The 15504-nt window shown below is 44.4% G+C and overlaps 1 protein-coding gene across 1 annotated transcript in view; it reads left to right on the top strand.

The window, feature by feature from the left end:
• GCLC (glutamate-cysteine ligase catalytic subunit) overlaps positions 1-15504 on the top strand; it is a 42380-nt gene that overhangs the window by 15136 nt on the left and 11740 nt on the right. Inside the window, exons 2-6 of the mRNA XM_084753468.1 lie at positions 4961-5073; positions 6024-6206; positions 9288-9401; positions 10908-10966; positions 11079-11212. Coding sequence (XP_084609594.1) covers positions 4961-5073; positions 6024-6206; positions 9288-9401; positions 10908-10966; positions 11079-11212 — 603 coding nt within the window. The remainder of the gene's footprint in view (positions 1-4960; positions 5074-6023; positions 6207-9287; positions 9402-10907; positions 10967-11078; positions 11213-15504) is intronic.

Below are 15504 nucleotides of genomic sequence, written 5' to 3'. Positions count from 1 at the left end.
TGACCATCAGAATGGCTATGGAGTTGTCCAGGGTTGGTGCAAGGAGAAAGCTGGGTCTCTGGGGGAAGGCTGGTGGGTCTAGCGTAGGCTAGAAGACAGCCAACAGTGGCAGGGCTGGTGATGGAGACCTGTCTAAGCTATGGGAGACATTGCCTTCTGCCCTCCTACACGGACCTTCCCTAGAATACAGTCTCCCACACACTGCGAGGGGAGGGAGATCTAGTACTGTGTGGCTCCTTACATGTCAGGGTCAGGTGCGTGTGGCATGGGATACATACTTTTGAGTGTGGAGATTCTTAGTTGTCATTCATACAGAAGCTGACAATGGAGGCTTCTCAAAAGTATAATCTTTCTCTGGAAAGCTTCCCATTAGTCCTAGAGAAATGGCTTACTTGCTCTTTACTCACCTCAAGAGGAAACCAAGAAGGGAGCATTTCATAAAATGCCCAGCCTGCCTCAGCCTCCAGCTCCCTCCCCAAGGCCTTCAACATAAAAAAAACTAAGAGGAGGTGGAAAGTTTAATTTGTACTTCTGGTAAATGCTTCTTACAGGATTCATATAATTCCTATGATTTTGAATGTTATTACTGTTATTTTAACCTTTATTTTAACAAATATTTGCTCTGTGCCAATTCTGTTTTCAGTATATTGCAGAGTATTCACATCACCCTCAATTAAGATTCTTTATTTTTATTGTATAATTTCTCATGAACATGAAGATGCTCATCTTTGCTCAGACCTGCATTATGACTTAGGGTCAAGTCTGGTTGCTCCTAGCAACATGAACACATACAGCAGGGTTCATAATAGTCTTTTGTGTGTGTCTGTGTCTTGATTCAACAGCTCATGGATATTAGAGACTAGATCTTTATTTCTCTGTTCTTGATTCAACTGTTGAATCAACTGGTTTATCTAATGGCATAAAAATTACTCTCAGTTACAGAAGTGTAAGGGATCTAAGTGGTGATCTATAGAGAACGCAGTGTACATTTAAAAGATAGCAAAGTGGGCAAGCATTTTTACTGGGCCTGTTCTCCATATGGAAGGATAATGCATAGGTGCTAGACAGCCTCGTTTCAAATTCTGTGTAGGGAGTTATCTGTGCACTACAGAACATAGGCGTCTGGTGCTAATGTGTGCTGTGTGTTTTGTTTTCCCCTGCTTCAGAATGGCATATGCAGTCATTCTGCTTATGGCATGTTGCTGGGATTCTGACCTTATAGCCCAGGAAGGGTTAGAGAATTGGCATATTCACTTCTCTACTATTAGGGTTAGTTACCAAGACAACCTTCCAGAGGTGCCTGAAGCCATCTACTGCATTGAACCCTACATATGATCTTCCTACACATACATAAGTATTATCAAGTTTAATTGCTGCTCACAGTGAGAGAATAACAAATAATTATAATACACTGTAATAAGAGTTATGTAATTGATCTTTGTCAGTACTAAAGACAGCTTTTGGGAGTGCGGGTAACTGAAACCAGAGAAAGAAAGACCTGACGCAAGGTGACTACTGTTGTTAGCTGCTCCAGGTGCTGCCTAGGTGACCTGGCTGAATCTCCCTGCTCTTAGAAGTCCCTGTTCGGGTGGACTGGCTGAAATTGGTTCTGAGATGGCCATCAGACTGATGACAACACCCCCACCCACCTGTAGCCTCAGTACCCCAATACCTGGGAGTTGCCATGGCAGCCACTAAAAAGAACATAGAAGTAGAAAGTGGCATTTGATGAATCTCTCTGTTCCTAGAAAAGGCATGGATGTTCATCCTTCCTCATCTGGCCTGTCCCACCTCCTATTTCTGTTTCCCTGTAGCCTCCTGGCCCCAGGTGTTGAGAAGGTGTTTTGTGTGTTTATCTAATACTTCCACTTTTATGCTGTTGTGAATTTTGTCTTTCTGATAATTTAACACTTCCGTTCTTGGGCATCTTCTCTTCTCAGTGGCACCCAGTCTTGTTGGTCCCATATTTCTGAGGGGTAAGAATGACCCAGTTTGGTGCAGTGACTGGTAATACCTTGGAGTCACATTGCGTAGAAGGCCTTCACACTGTTGCATTATTTTTTCTTTAGCTTTGTTTCTCTCTGTTGTATTCAAGGCAACAGTTAGGAAAGGGGTGAAATCTGGGTATCATGTAAATCATGGATTGTGGCTTCCGAGTCATACGTAGGAAAGCTTTGGCTTACTATATCGTTTCCTTATCACTCCTTTAGATGACTGGGCCAAGCCACATTTTGGTTAAGGATTCCATTAGTGTTTTGAGGTGACCAGTGCTGCCTGGAGTAATGAAATGAGCAATTCTGTAGGCTACTTTTGAAAGGCAAGAGGACAAAAACCTCATTTTGTTTTATATTCACTTATTTAAGATTGAAAAGTACTCAGGAACTTTTAAACCAAGGCATTATAAAAAAGAAATTAGTTTTTCTTTCTCATGTAGTACATATTCTAGTATTTTCTATTCTATTTGCTTGATGGAACCACAGGATGATTATTTCTCAATTAAGAGTCTGGTTTGTTAGAACCTTCAGGGTTGTTCGCTTGGCTGATTTAAAACAGAATGAGTTTGAGATCTTTGTCCTTTTGCCTTCCTTGATGCTTTAAATTTGAGGCTAGGATTTCTAAAATTTAGGATTTCAGAAAAACTGGGAAACGAACCAGTCATTTCAGTTTAGTCATTAGTATAATGACCACAGATAGTCTTGATTATTTTGCACACAGATAAATGGTGCAGATACAGTAAACTAAGAGTTATTTCTCAGTTTTTCCTTTAGAAAGCTTATTATCTGTTCAAGCTGTCCATAACTGGTGATGCCAGGCAGATGTGTGCAGCCAAAGAGTAAAGGAAGAAGATTCCCTCCAGCTAGGAGAAGCAACTTATGGAGAACTTTCCTGGTCTGTCCATGGAAGTGGGAACCTATAATGACAGGGTGGTCTGTCCATAAATTGGGATCTTATAGTGACAGAGTGGCCTGTCCATGAGGTGGGAACTTTTGGCATAGGACACATAAAGGTGGGAAGCACAGATACCAAGACCAAACCGGAAGCAGATACAACCTTTAAGGCATGCCCCAAGTGACCCACCTTTGCCGGCCATAACTTTAATCTCAAAGGCTCCATGATCTCTCAAAACAGTGCTATCAATAGGGACCAAGTGTTCAAGCACCTGAGACTTTGGGTAGCGTTCCACATTTAATCTGTAAGAGAGATCTATGTATGAAAGCGTCACAGGCACCCTTTCCTTGTGCTCATTTGCAGACGACTTAACATACCTGTGGAGACAACAGAACCAATTCAGGGAGTAAATTTCCCGCACCCCTCAGTTCCAACAGCTTAAGCTAAGGAGTCCTGGGTCTGTGGGTGCTGTCTGGCAGTCTGTCACAGGGACAACCCTTCCACATGCTTCAGCCTTCTGCTTTCACTACACTGATCTAGTACTTACAACATTTCTCTTTCTCTTTCACATACCTAAACCAGTATGTCACCCATTCTTGATAGGAACCTAATTTTGCCAATTAGATGATTAGTAATATTAACTGCAAGTGTTTACTTAGGTGGTCAGTTGGCTAGTTAGTTTGCTTTTGTGTTCTAAATCAACATGCCATTTCCTGTGCTTATAAATGTTTATTCCTCTGTATGTTTTAACTGAAAAACAAGAGCCTGTTAAATTATTACTTCTGCCTGGTACAGTGGTGCATGCCTATACTTTCTGTACTAGGGAGGCTGTGGCAGGAAGATTGTGAGTTTGAGCCCACCTTTGGCTACATGGTGAGTTCAAGGCCAGCCTGGGCAACTAAGAGAGACCCTGTCTGAACAACAAAATAAATACCAATAAATCAGTTAGTGGGGTGGTTGGCGCAAATGCCCACCAGTACTGAGCTAAGTCCACATAATTTAAAGAACAGGTACTGACAACAGCTGTGCACTCTCGGAAGGGAGTAGAGAGGCTGTGGCTGGCTTCTGGATGTGCTTAAGATTGAGGTGCTGAGTTTATGTGAAACATCAAGAGAAGAAAATACAGTCTCACCTACCTTTTCTTTCCTCCTTCCTCCCTTTAATAAAAATAAACCATGCTAGATTATATTGTCTGGGCCTGGTTTGTCTTGTGGACCAGCAGCTTGCCATATCTTCTGCTGCCCTTGGAAGAGTCAGCTAAACATTTGCTTGAATAACGCAGTTCCACATCTTCCCACCTAGATTAGATAGTAGCTATTTTATTTCATCTGCAGATAGTTATTCATAATCTTAGCTTTGCACACCAACTCTCATTGTTGTAAAGCATGCCATTTCAGAGAAAACAAAAGCAAGCTCAAGTTGTACTCTGACCACAAAAAGTCTCTCTTTGCTATTTGACCTATGATTTTTCTTTTCTTTTCTTTTCTTTTTTTTTTTTTTGTAATAAATGGTATTGAATTTCAGGTCAAGGAAATTGACTTAAATTACTTGAGGTATACCAAAACTAAATTGTTGAGTCACAAAAATAATGTCTTTACATTGGTGCATTTATGAGTTTAATGCTTGAAGGATGGTGGGGAATTACAGGGCTGTGGAAGGATCTGACAGAAAGTGTAATCTATCTTGACTCAAATGTCTAGAGCCTCTTTGCTGACGCAGTTGAGGGAGCGAGCAGTAGGATGCATCCTTGTTGCACGTGCAGCCCCAGGCCTCCCGGCTCTGAGGGTGCCTCCGTTAGCGCTTGTCAGATGGACCCCTTGACTTTTCTGTGGGCTGTGGAGCAGGACAGAGGAAAAGAGGGATCCGAGAGTGAGTTCTCATGCTCTCACAGGGAACCGCGGACAGACCGTGCTCTGCAGGTTTATAGTATACAAGAGCTGTGTACAGCACATACGACTTTCCTCGGGTTCTGTGACTCCTCCCACCCTTCACTTTGCTCTGCTCTGTTTCTGAAGGTCATGAGTTCAAGTCTGGAAAAATGGTCATCCCTTTCCTTTATTATGCCCCACAGGTGGAGTACATGTTGGTGTCCTTTGATCATGAAAATAGAAAAGTCCAGTTGGTCCTGAATGGAGAAGACGTTCTTGAAACTCTGCAGGAGAAGGGAGAAAGAACAAACCCCAAGTAAGCTGATGCACCCAGATGTCTAGAAGGCAGGATGACGGAAGGTGGGAATGTTGGCGTGGGTCCCCAGTTAGAGTATCCAGTTCCGGTCTGTCTGCTTGGGAAGTGAGTAGGTTTGAACAGGTCACCTGACCTTTTTGTGCCTTAGTCTCCTCATCTCTATAAAGTGTGGATAACAATGTTACTGCGCAGGCACTTCAAAGCACTGACTATAGTCAGCTACAGTGTGGATGCTTCCTTCTTCTTCTTTTTTTTTTAATTATTTTTTTTTTCTTCACTTCCTTCTTCTTAAAGACACATTTCTGAAATATGGTTGAGATCCACAGCAGAGCGCCACACAAAACTGGAGGCAGTTTTGTTTCAGCAGCAGGATGCTTAAGTAGTTCTTTCTTCTTTTTTGTTTTTGTTTTTCAAAATAGGGTTTCTCTGAGTAGCTCTGGCTATCCCCAAGCCAGTCTCAAACTTGGGGTTCTGCCTGTCTCTGTCTGCCAAGTGCTGGGAATTAAAGGTGTGCGCCCACACTTGACTTTTTTTTTTTTCTGGTTAAATATTTCTTTACCTAGGAGCATAGAGGGGCCAAGAGTATCTGCTTTTCAGCCCGTTTTCTGTTAGTTGTTTGGGAAGCTGCACTTGAGGTCCTTGACGTTGAACTGAAAGCCTGCAAGGTGTCGGTTCCTTCCTGGTAAAGCGGACTAGCTTTGCCTGGGCATAGTACCTGTGTGCATTTTCAGTTATTTATAAATATTTTAACTCAATATATTTAGCAACCTTAAGTACTAAAAAGCTACGAAAGGTTTACAGCTTTTAATAGCCTTTTGTTCATTTGTACCTAAGACCTCTAAATTTTTTAAAGCAACTTAAAAAACAAAAAAAACAAGCAAAAAACTTATAAAAATTGAGTGAACTACGGAAAAAAAAAAGCTGAAACTAAAATGACTTCTTCTCTATAGCCACCCGACCCTCTGGAGGCCGGAGTATGGGAGCTACATGATTGAAGGGACACCTGGCCAACCCTATGGAGGAACGATGTCTGAGTTCAACACAGTGGAGGACAACATGAGGAAACGCCGGAAGGAGGCTACGTCTGTATTAGGAGAAAATCAGGCTCTTTGTACAATAACTTCTTTTCCCAGGTTAGTTCCTATATCAATGTGTGATAGTAGGAGTGTCAGACCAGAGGTGGGGAAGAAAATTAATCATGACCGGGTATCCTGCTCTACAGTTCTCACACTTAAAGGTGGTTCGTACTGTTGGATTGTGCAGCACTATCATGGTCAAAGTTCACGTTAAGGGACTGGAAAGCTGAGCACCCACTCCCCCCTACCAAGTCTCATGTTTTAAATGAGTTTACAGTCTTCTGTTGGCCACCTTCACAGCTGACCTGTGCTAACCTTTGAAGCACTTACATTAGAGCTGCTACAGAAATTGCATGAACTCTCCAGTTGGTGGGTGGTGCCTGTACACATCCGGTCTGGGTCGGGGTGACCTGGGACTGGGACTGGCTGGCAGTGTGGGGAAGAGTGTGGCTCCAGCTCACTGGGGAGGGGCTCAGTCTCCTGGGCTCCTGTCACGGGGCTGTAGCAGTTGCACTTGCACGTTCATTCTCAAAGGAGCGTCTGCCCTCCCACACTCACCGAGGCAGTGTGCGTGTGGATCCCAGCCCCAGACTGCCTTTGAACTTTGAGGAGGGAGCATACTTTCACAATCTGGCAGATTCCAGTGCAGATAAGCGAGAGCACGGGGCACACCTCGGGCACTGCTGCTCCGGCTGGACTCTTGCCAGATACTAGCTGAACAAGCTGAGTCACATTTGTGCTGTGCTGGAAACTTAGGGGTTGTCACCAAATCTAGTTATGACAGTAAGTAAACATAGTGAAAGGGGTACACAAATACCCAACACTAAGTCTAGTGCCCGTATGTAAGGCTGGAGTTGTACTCACAAACCTCATTCATCCGTGCTAGACGCCTGCCTTCTCCACCAGGAGAGCTGTGCACGTGAGCATCCACAGCCTTACGACAGCCCGCTATGTGGATGCTGCTTTTTCTTCTGAGAGCACAGGCATTCGGAATCATACCACTGATCTTAGAAGGGTGTTATTTTAAATAGAAATTATTGTTTTTAAGCTCCCTATTGTAAATCCCACATATAGTAATTAAAACGTTAAGTCAATTATCAGACACTTAGAGACTCTGAGGGTTCTGTTCCAGACCCAGGCAGGCTTTGCTCTACAGAGCTGAGGAGACAATGGAGATTAATCAAATACCTATTATGCAAATATGTAATGGCAAGTCAGGGAATGCCGCGGGGGGTGAATATGGCTATGTGATGGATTCTGGGGTGGAGGGAGGCCTCTCCAAGGGAAAATGACTGTAGTCATGTCCAAAGCTCTAGAGGAATTTCACAGGAGACGGAGTGAAGGGATATTCTGGGAAAGAGGAGTCAGGAGAGCCTGGTGGGTAGCAGAAGACAAGAAGTTGCTGCCGTGACCAGGAAGCTGGGGAGCAGGTGGCTGGTGGGGTTGGGCAGGCTGTCTTGAACTTTGATTGTTATTCTGGAAGCAGGAGAGACCTTGGGAACCTAGGCTGGGTAGGTAGTGTCACGCATTTGCCTTGTAGCCTTCATCTGAACTGTTGGCACGAAAGTGTCAGGGCATGCCACGAGAGGGGACAGGGAACTCCCTAGGCACTGGCGACCTGGTTGGTGACACTGGAAAAGTGGATAGATCATAAAATAACAGAATCAGCTAAGCTGCTGGAGGGGAAGAGGGCTGAGAGGGACAGTGCTGTAGGTAACCCCTGGGAAACTGTAGGGTAATGAAGGGACAGCCTGAGAATTAGGCTGTGGGTACTAGGTGACAGCTTTTAGCAAACTTGAAAATGCCGTGTCTTATATTTTCCTTTCTCCCCTTAACATTAGGAGCTATACATTTCACTTTAGCAAACTAAAGTGGGGCGGGAGGAGGAAGCACACACCAGAGCTGTTTCAGAAATGTAAGAAATGTGTAGCATTGAGGGTAGTGAGTGTGCTTTCTGGGCCACAGTGTAAAGGCTTTGGCTAAATGCTTCTGTGTCTCTTGCCTCAGTTAGTGGTTCTATATGGAAAGTGCTCTCTGGAGAAAAAAGGTTATAATAATATGTTCTATCCAGAAAGTCTGTAATTCCAGACAGGGTTCTCTGTATGGCCATGGCTGTCCTAGAACTCGCTCTCTGTATCAGGCTGGCCTTGAACACACAGATCTGCCGGCCCCTGCCTGGTTCTAGGAAGCTAGGATTCCCCCCAGGATAATATCTGTCACTCTCCTAAAGATAATTTTTAATTTTTTTAAAGTTCATGGGCTCAGAAAAGATACACAATGGCTGCATGAATGCCCAGAAAGCCTTGGTGCTAGGAAACACTTTCCAGACGAGAGCAGCAGCGTCAGCTGTTTACAGGGTGGTGGGCAGCCCACGAGGACATGACTTTATGACTGGCAGGAGTTGAAACAAGTTCTGGGCTAGTAGTTCCTACCGCTGATCTGAAACCCCGTCAGGAGCCTGGCTTGTTTTGCTTTCACTAACTTGGAAGAACCGCCTTATTCAAGTGAGGTGGGAATTTGAGCTTTATAGAGACCTGTTTTGAAATTAGAACTCTTCTTAAGGTTAAATAAGACAGTACACTTGGATCTTGGATATCAGAGTCACTGGTGTAAACTGGGGACATTGGAGACACTGCTTAACCTTGAAGGATTTCTGAGGAGATTGCAAAGACAAAAACCAGGAGACCTGGTCCAGGTTCATACGGAGGTTAGAGCAGTGTAGTGGTGGGTTTGAAAGGTAATCTGAGCATTTATAGCTAGTGAGGAAGCACCATAGGGCACCCACACCTCAGAACACACGTGTAACCACAGGCTCCGTTACACATGTGTAACCACAGGCTCCATTCTGTTGAGGGGAAGCTGAGCAAATGTTTCTAGATGCCTAATGGACACTGATAAAGTCAATCAGCTGGAACAAATAAGTGAGACCCCAGTGCAAGACCGCAGAGTACAGAAAAGGGGCACAAAGGGGCCAGCACTTACATTGCAGCACTTACATTAGTTTGGAAATACTGCTGGGCCCTCTGGAGTGGGGAGTAATGGAAAATACATGTTTTTAACAGTTGCAAATTATGGTGAGACTATCGCTAATTAGTTCTTAAACTGTTTCCCACCTGCTTCTTTCTGATTTGGCTGCAGACTAGGCTGCCCTGGATTCACACTGCCGGAGCACAAACCCAACCCAGAGGAGGGAGGCGCATCTAAGTCTCTCTTCTTTCCAGACGAAGCCATAAACAAGCACCCCCGCTTTGGGTGAGTGAGGCTCAGACTGCCTTCTGGGGCGCAGTGTTTGCTCTAGGATTTCCTCTCAGGCAGGTACTGGGTTCAGAGGTGACAGCAGACACAGCTGCTCACGGTGCTTCCTACACCAGGGTTGCCTTGCTCACTTCAGGGTCGTCCTGACAGTCCCTGGCGCATTTCCTGCACCTTATTTTACAGATCTTTTTCAGTCCTAATTCTGCAAACACTTGTATTGCAGAAGTTCCTTTACTCTCTAAGTTACCACCAGATCTGTCGTCAGCCCACGTTAGTCTGTGTGCTGTGACAAAGTCCCATTCTGTATACACCTAGCACAGGTATCCTTGTGTCTTCTGGGTCTGTAGTTTGTACTTTAATTCTTAAGTTTTAAGTTGTTTTAGGTCCTGCACCAGCTTAATCTTGGCTTTCTTCCTATGAGTTTACCTGACCCAGCATGGGAGCCACTAGGAACTCTACAGGCCCTTTTACAGGCCCGCACATCTGTCGCATTCAAAGTCTTTGTACGGTAGACAAAGACTGACTGACTTTGGTTTGCTTGCTTGCTTGTTTGTTTGTTTGTTTGTTTGTGGCAGGATCTGTGTACAAAGCCTTGGCGGTCTTGGAACTCACTATATAGACCAGGCTGGCCACAAAGAGATCCCCCCTTGCCTGACTCTGCAGTACTGGGGTCAAAGGCATGCGCCACCACATCCTGCTAGACAAAGATTATATATACAGTTTCCAATTTAAGGCATTATTATGTGTTTAAAGAGAAAAGTACTAAGTTGCAAGAAAAGGTGGACCGTGACAGTTATCAAAAGCTAGCCCCAGAATCCCTCACAGAGCAGGCTCACACAGGAGGGCCTTGCGTCGTGACTGACTGAGAGGTCAAAGCAGGCATCAAAACAGATGTCAGTCACAAACTAGGCCACTCTTCTAGTAGTCATACTAGCATAAAAAAAAGTGAGCCTGGTTTTATAATTTATTTAATCTTATCTAAAGTGCTACCGCAATTTATAATCAGTTTCTAAAATTTGAGGAAATATTTTCCTTTTTTTGTACTGTTAAAGTTGTGCGTTTGAATTAGGACTAGTCACTGCAAGTGCTCAGAGGCTATAGTGTGCGCACCAGGTGAGACTGGGGGAACACTGCGAGACTGAGGAGCTGAGGCAGGTGAGGAAGGACTGAGGCTCCAATGGTAACCAAAGCCTACGTTCTCGAAGTTGACTGAAATCACCTGAGTTTTCCTGAGAAGTGTTAGAATTAGCCAGACAATGCCGCCTGGGACCACCTCAGCTGGACTCGGGGCTAACCTAGGTGAGCAGGAGAGAATGGTCCAGAGGCACGGAACTGCTGTATTCCACGCCTCGTTCAGAACCCCTTAGGGTAGCACGCCACATGTGCCACAAGGCTGTCATGGAGTTTTAGTTTGAGGTAGGATTTGGTTCCATTCCTTTCAGTGTGCTCAAATTCAGTAGTGTGGCAGTTCTTGTGACCTTTTCTTTTGTTTGGTTGTTTTAGTACCCTAACAAGAAACATCCGGCATAGGAGAGGAGAAAAGGTCGTCATCAATGTGCCAAGTAAGTCTGGGGGCGGGGGGCGGGGGGGGGGGGGGCCCTGGGCTGGGGTAGCATGCCGGCCCATTACCCTTGATTCTCAACTGTATCTTCTTTTTGTTAATTAATAATACAGTCTTCAAGGACAAGAACACACCATCTCCATTTGTAGAAACATTTCCTGAAGATGAGGAGGCATCAAAGGCTTCTAAGCCAGACCACATTTACATGGATGCCATGGGATTTGGGATGGGCAATTGCTGTCTTCAGGTATTGCTTCTGTTCGTGAAAAGGCTAAAAATTCTCTGCTTTCTGCTTACTGAATTTATGCATGTTTCTTGTTTAAAAATCACCTTAATTTGATTCAAAAGATAGCTTGCCTTCCTGAAAAATGAGATTGTTTAAGTAAGTCTTTTGTACCTATCTTTTGAGAGTTCACAGTTTACCACAAAGGTGTGCAGTTGTTACTAAACTTAAAATGCACAGTATTTGCCAGTGCCCTTTCTAGATGCCTGATTTTTACTGCCATCTGGTGACAGCCTTTGCAGATGTTAATAAAGGCTCTGATCTCTTTATTTCTGAAAATGATCTCTGGTAGGAGAATCCAATGATTTTTATGATCCAAGAGGAGAAAGGTTGTTTAGCATTTAAATTTTTATGTTTATTCAAAGCTACCTCATGGTTTTTAAAATGAATGAATATTTAGAAGCCTTTGCCTTGCCCCTGGCTAAGTTACACAGGCAATACAGCAGTATTTCTCTTTTCACACAGTTAAAGTTTTTGTTGGGCCTAACCAAATAACTAATGTCCCCTGGAAGAATTGTGCCCAGCTCACTCAGGACCGGAAAGGGGAAAGCAGAGCTCCCACTCCCACGTGGGCCCGTGGTCGCTTGTTAACTCAGCTTCCTCCATGCTGTTTTGACTCATTGACTAAACTGGCCTTGGCACAAAGGCCACAAAACTCAGCATTCTTTTCTCAAGGCTGCAGGTGAACACACATTTATCACATAAGCTTCCTGACTGTTATTTTCAAAACTACAGATAATCCAAATTGACAGCCTGAGTCAGACTCTGCTATGCTGTATAACATAACATGGTAACGGACACGCTTAGGTAAGATCACATATGTGTCCTCCAGGTAGAGGCTGGTAGGTTCCTTCAGAAATGGTCACGCTTCGTTAAAAGGAGGCTGACTTCTGACTGCATTATCTGCTTTCCTTTTCCTGTCTTACATACATATATTTCTAGAATGGACCATTAAACTCCAGCACTTAAAATACATGGCTTCAGAATTCTGTGAGTGCTCCCGGAACCCAGCCTTTCCTTGGTTTAATATTGAACAGGCTCTGTCAGGGAAGCACGGTCACTGAAACACCATTCCACAGGGACAGTCTCTCTCTCTCTCAAGACATTTGGTTTATGCAAACAAGTGAGGCCTACTGCTGGGCAAACGTTTTTGTGTGTGGGACACAGCTCTCTAATCTACTTAAGGTATGAGTTTAGTGCTGCCTCCCCCGACATATCCAGCGACAGTATTCCACTTTAAAAACTGTAGTCACTGATATTTCTAATGTGTGATGAATGAGATGAATTCACAAATAGCTGCCAAAGTCCCTGCTCTATCTTCTGACTGGGACAGAAGGAACTCTTTAGTGTAGAAAAGCTCAAAAAGAAATGCAAGTAATGTTTCTAGTTAATGGAAGACTTAACTCGACAACATAAAACACTTAACCACCTTGGAATCTGTGAGCTTCTTGGTGCCAGTGGTGGCCTGTGACCCAGCACTACAGAAGGGTTGAGTTCAGGGCAGCCTGGACTGCATAAGGAGACCATCTCAAAGGAAAGTAAATCTTCACTCTTCAGGCTTTTTGAGAATCCTTTAATAAACAATAACAGCCATGGCCTGCACTGGGTTTTTTTCCTTCTTCTTAAGAAAATTGTGGTTTAAAAACTGGATTCTAGATACATTTCAGGTTTGGTTTCTAGCATCCATGTTTTTATAGTTGCTTCTTTACCTCCTTGAGTGTCACAGGGACGTTTCCTCCTGTGTGAGCTTCCAGAGCTTCCCGAGCTCTTATCTGTGTGAAGGTATCAGAGCCCTGGGTTTTCCTTTCCCCACTAAAGGCACCATATTCAGCAAAGTTCTGTTTGACTTGATGTACATAGTTTCAACTCTAGAGCCAGGAAGGTGGTTATGAAATTGACTTAAAATAAGTGCCCTTGTTATAAACAGAGCTTTCAAATTTCAGTCCCTGCTTTTCTTAGATTTTTTTCTAAAGCTGGGTTTTCCAGAGTGTACCTATGAATCCTCTGCTATGTCCCAAGCTACCTAAGAAAAGTCAGTCAGACACCATCCAGGAAGTGCTCATTACAAAGATATTAACACACAGTAACATACTTAAAAGCCACAGGACGGACATAGATCAACTAAGAATGCATCTCAACAGACTCTGTCCATCACAACATCCGGAAATACTTGGGTCTTTTTCATCTCAGAGGCTTTTAAAGTATCTCAACATATCTTTTCCCATGTGCCCCTCTTTGTCATCCTCTTTCTTTCGTGACCCTCTGTCACTTCGGCAAGTAGGTAGCAGACACTGCCCCATATTCCTGGGCTAGAGAACGTCAGGACACAGTCCTGTCGCTCACCCCAAGGTGATAGATAGGGCCTCAGCCAGCAAACAGTGCTCTGCTTATCCAGTCTCCCTGTTCCACGTAGAATCCTTACTAAATGAATCTGCCTGCCTCTGCCTCCCCAGCTCCAAGACTATAAACACCCGTCACCACACTCCAATCTTGGGGTTCTAGGGGTCAGACTCAGGTTCCAGTGCTACCAAGGCAAACACGTTCCCGTGAGGTCTCCCTGACCTCACAAATTAGTTTCTAAGTTTCATGCCATTAATGACGCTGCCTTACCTCACTTATCAGTGGCCTTATCTCCAGCCCTCCTTAATTTTCGCTCTACCTTTGCCGCCCTTTCCCTTAATGGTGACAGCACAGCTTCCCGTTGTCTTAACCTGTAGTGGTTAGTGACTTGTCGTGACTTATAGCTGAAATGTGCTACTCACTTTAGCATTAACAGTGAAACTCCAGGCAGATCAGGACACCTAGTTGTTTAAATAATTGCTTCAGCAGGCAGTTGCCTTCTGTAATTCAGCAGGTGTGTCCCCAAGGAACTTGTTTGATGTTATAAGAGACAATTGAGATAATACAGTTAAGCCACTGGAACTAAGATTCTTAACAGTACCACTGAGATTCTTAACAGCGCTCTTACCAGCCACTATTATTTCAAGGTTTAAGCACATCAATTATTTCCTGCATCAGGACCAAACGCAAACGGCCATAATGGAGGAAGTTAAAATTGTTCCCAATTTGTGGTTATAACAGTTGTGCTGTTACACACAATGTATTCCTTGAACATCACTACCACCCTTCCCTGTGAAGGAACACAAGACTTTGTTTCTTTGGGGTAATTATTTTAGAGGATTTGTGTTAACCAATTGGGTGGTTTTTCCTGTGGTTTTGTTGTTGTTGTTTTTTCCCGTTCCTGTTTGCCCCTTGTGAGGTTTCCTGCATAGTATTCCTGAGCTTGGGCATTGTCTGAACGTACTCTCCAAATATTATCCAGTTCAGTTTTGCCCTCTGAAGTTCAGAGTCTTGGAGACCTAGCTGCTTACAGGACTTTTTCATCCCCTTACACCCACTACCCGCACATCCCAGCACTGGCACCTCCATGTCTTCTGGGTCCTAGGAGCACCCATCATGCTCTGCCTGCCACTCCCTAGAGCCCACTTCCTGCTTCAATTGTCCACTGCCCCTTCTGCCAGCCCTGAGTTCTCTCCTTCTTAGACCATTCCCTTCTGGTCTTACCTCCTTTCACAATTGCACCCCACGTGTTGCCTCCAGTATATTTGGAAAGCTACCCATAATGTCACCAAACCTTTCTTTATACCAAAATGTATGTAAGCCCCTCCACTCTCGGAAGCCAACAGGAGGCTAAAGTTTTACTGCCTTGTACATGTCTCTGTTATCTTTGCTGACGTCATGTGGTTTTGGCTTACACTGATGGTTGTGAGGGTTGACCCTGTGCAGTGATTTTCTGGTTAAATTCACCCAAGACATCTTTTTTTTTAATTTAAATAATTTATTCAGATTACATCTCAATTGTTATCCCTCACTTGTATCTTCCCTTCCTCCCTCCCTCCCGCTTTTACCCTATTTCCCTCCCCTAGGCCTGTGACAGAAGGGGATCTCCTCCCCCACTATATGATCACAGCCTATCAGGTCTCATCTGGGTAGCCTGGTTACTCTTCCTCTGAGCGCCACCAGGCCTCCCCTCCAAGGGAAAGTAGTCAAATAGGGGCACCAGAGTTCATGTCAGAGTCAGTCCCTGCTCTCCACACAGCTGGAGAATGAGCTGTCCATTGGCTAGATCTGATTAGGGAGTCTAGGTTTACTGCATGCATTGTCCTTGGTTGGTACAGTAGTATTTGCAGGCCACCCTGGGTCCAGATCCACCAGCCTTGATGGTCTTCCTGTGGGGCTCCTGGACCCTCTGAGGC

The sequence above is a fragment of the Acomys minous genome (assembly GCF_964271855.1).
Source record: "Acomys minous genome assembly, chromosome: 13".
NCBI classification, from domain to species: domain Eukaryota; kingdom Metazoa; phylum Chordata; class Mammalia; order Rodentia; family Muridae; genus Acomys; species Acomys minous.
The sequence above is the reverse complement of the archived record's forward strand: the minus strand, read 5'-3'. Positions and strand labels throughout refer to the sequence as shown.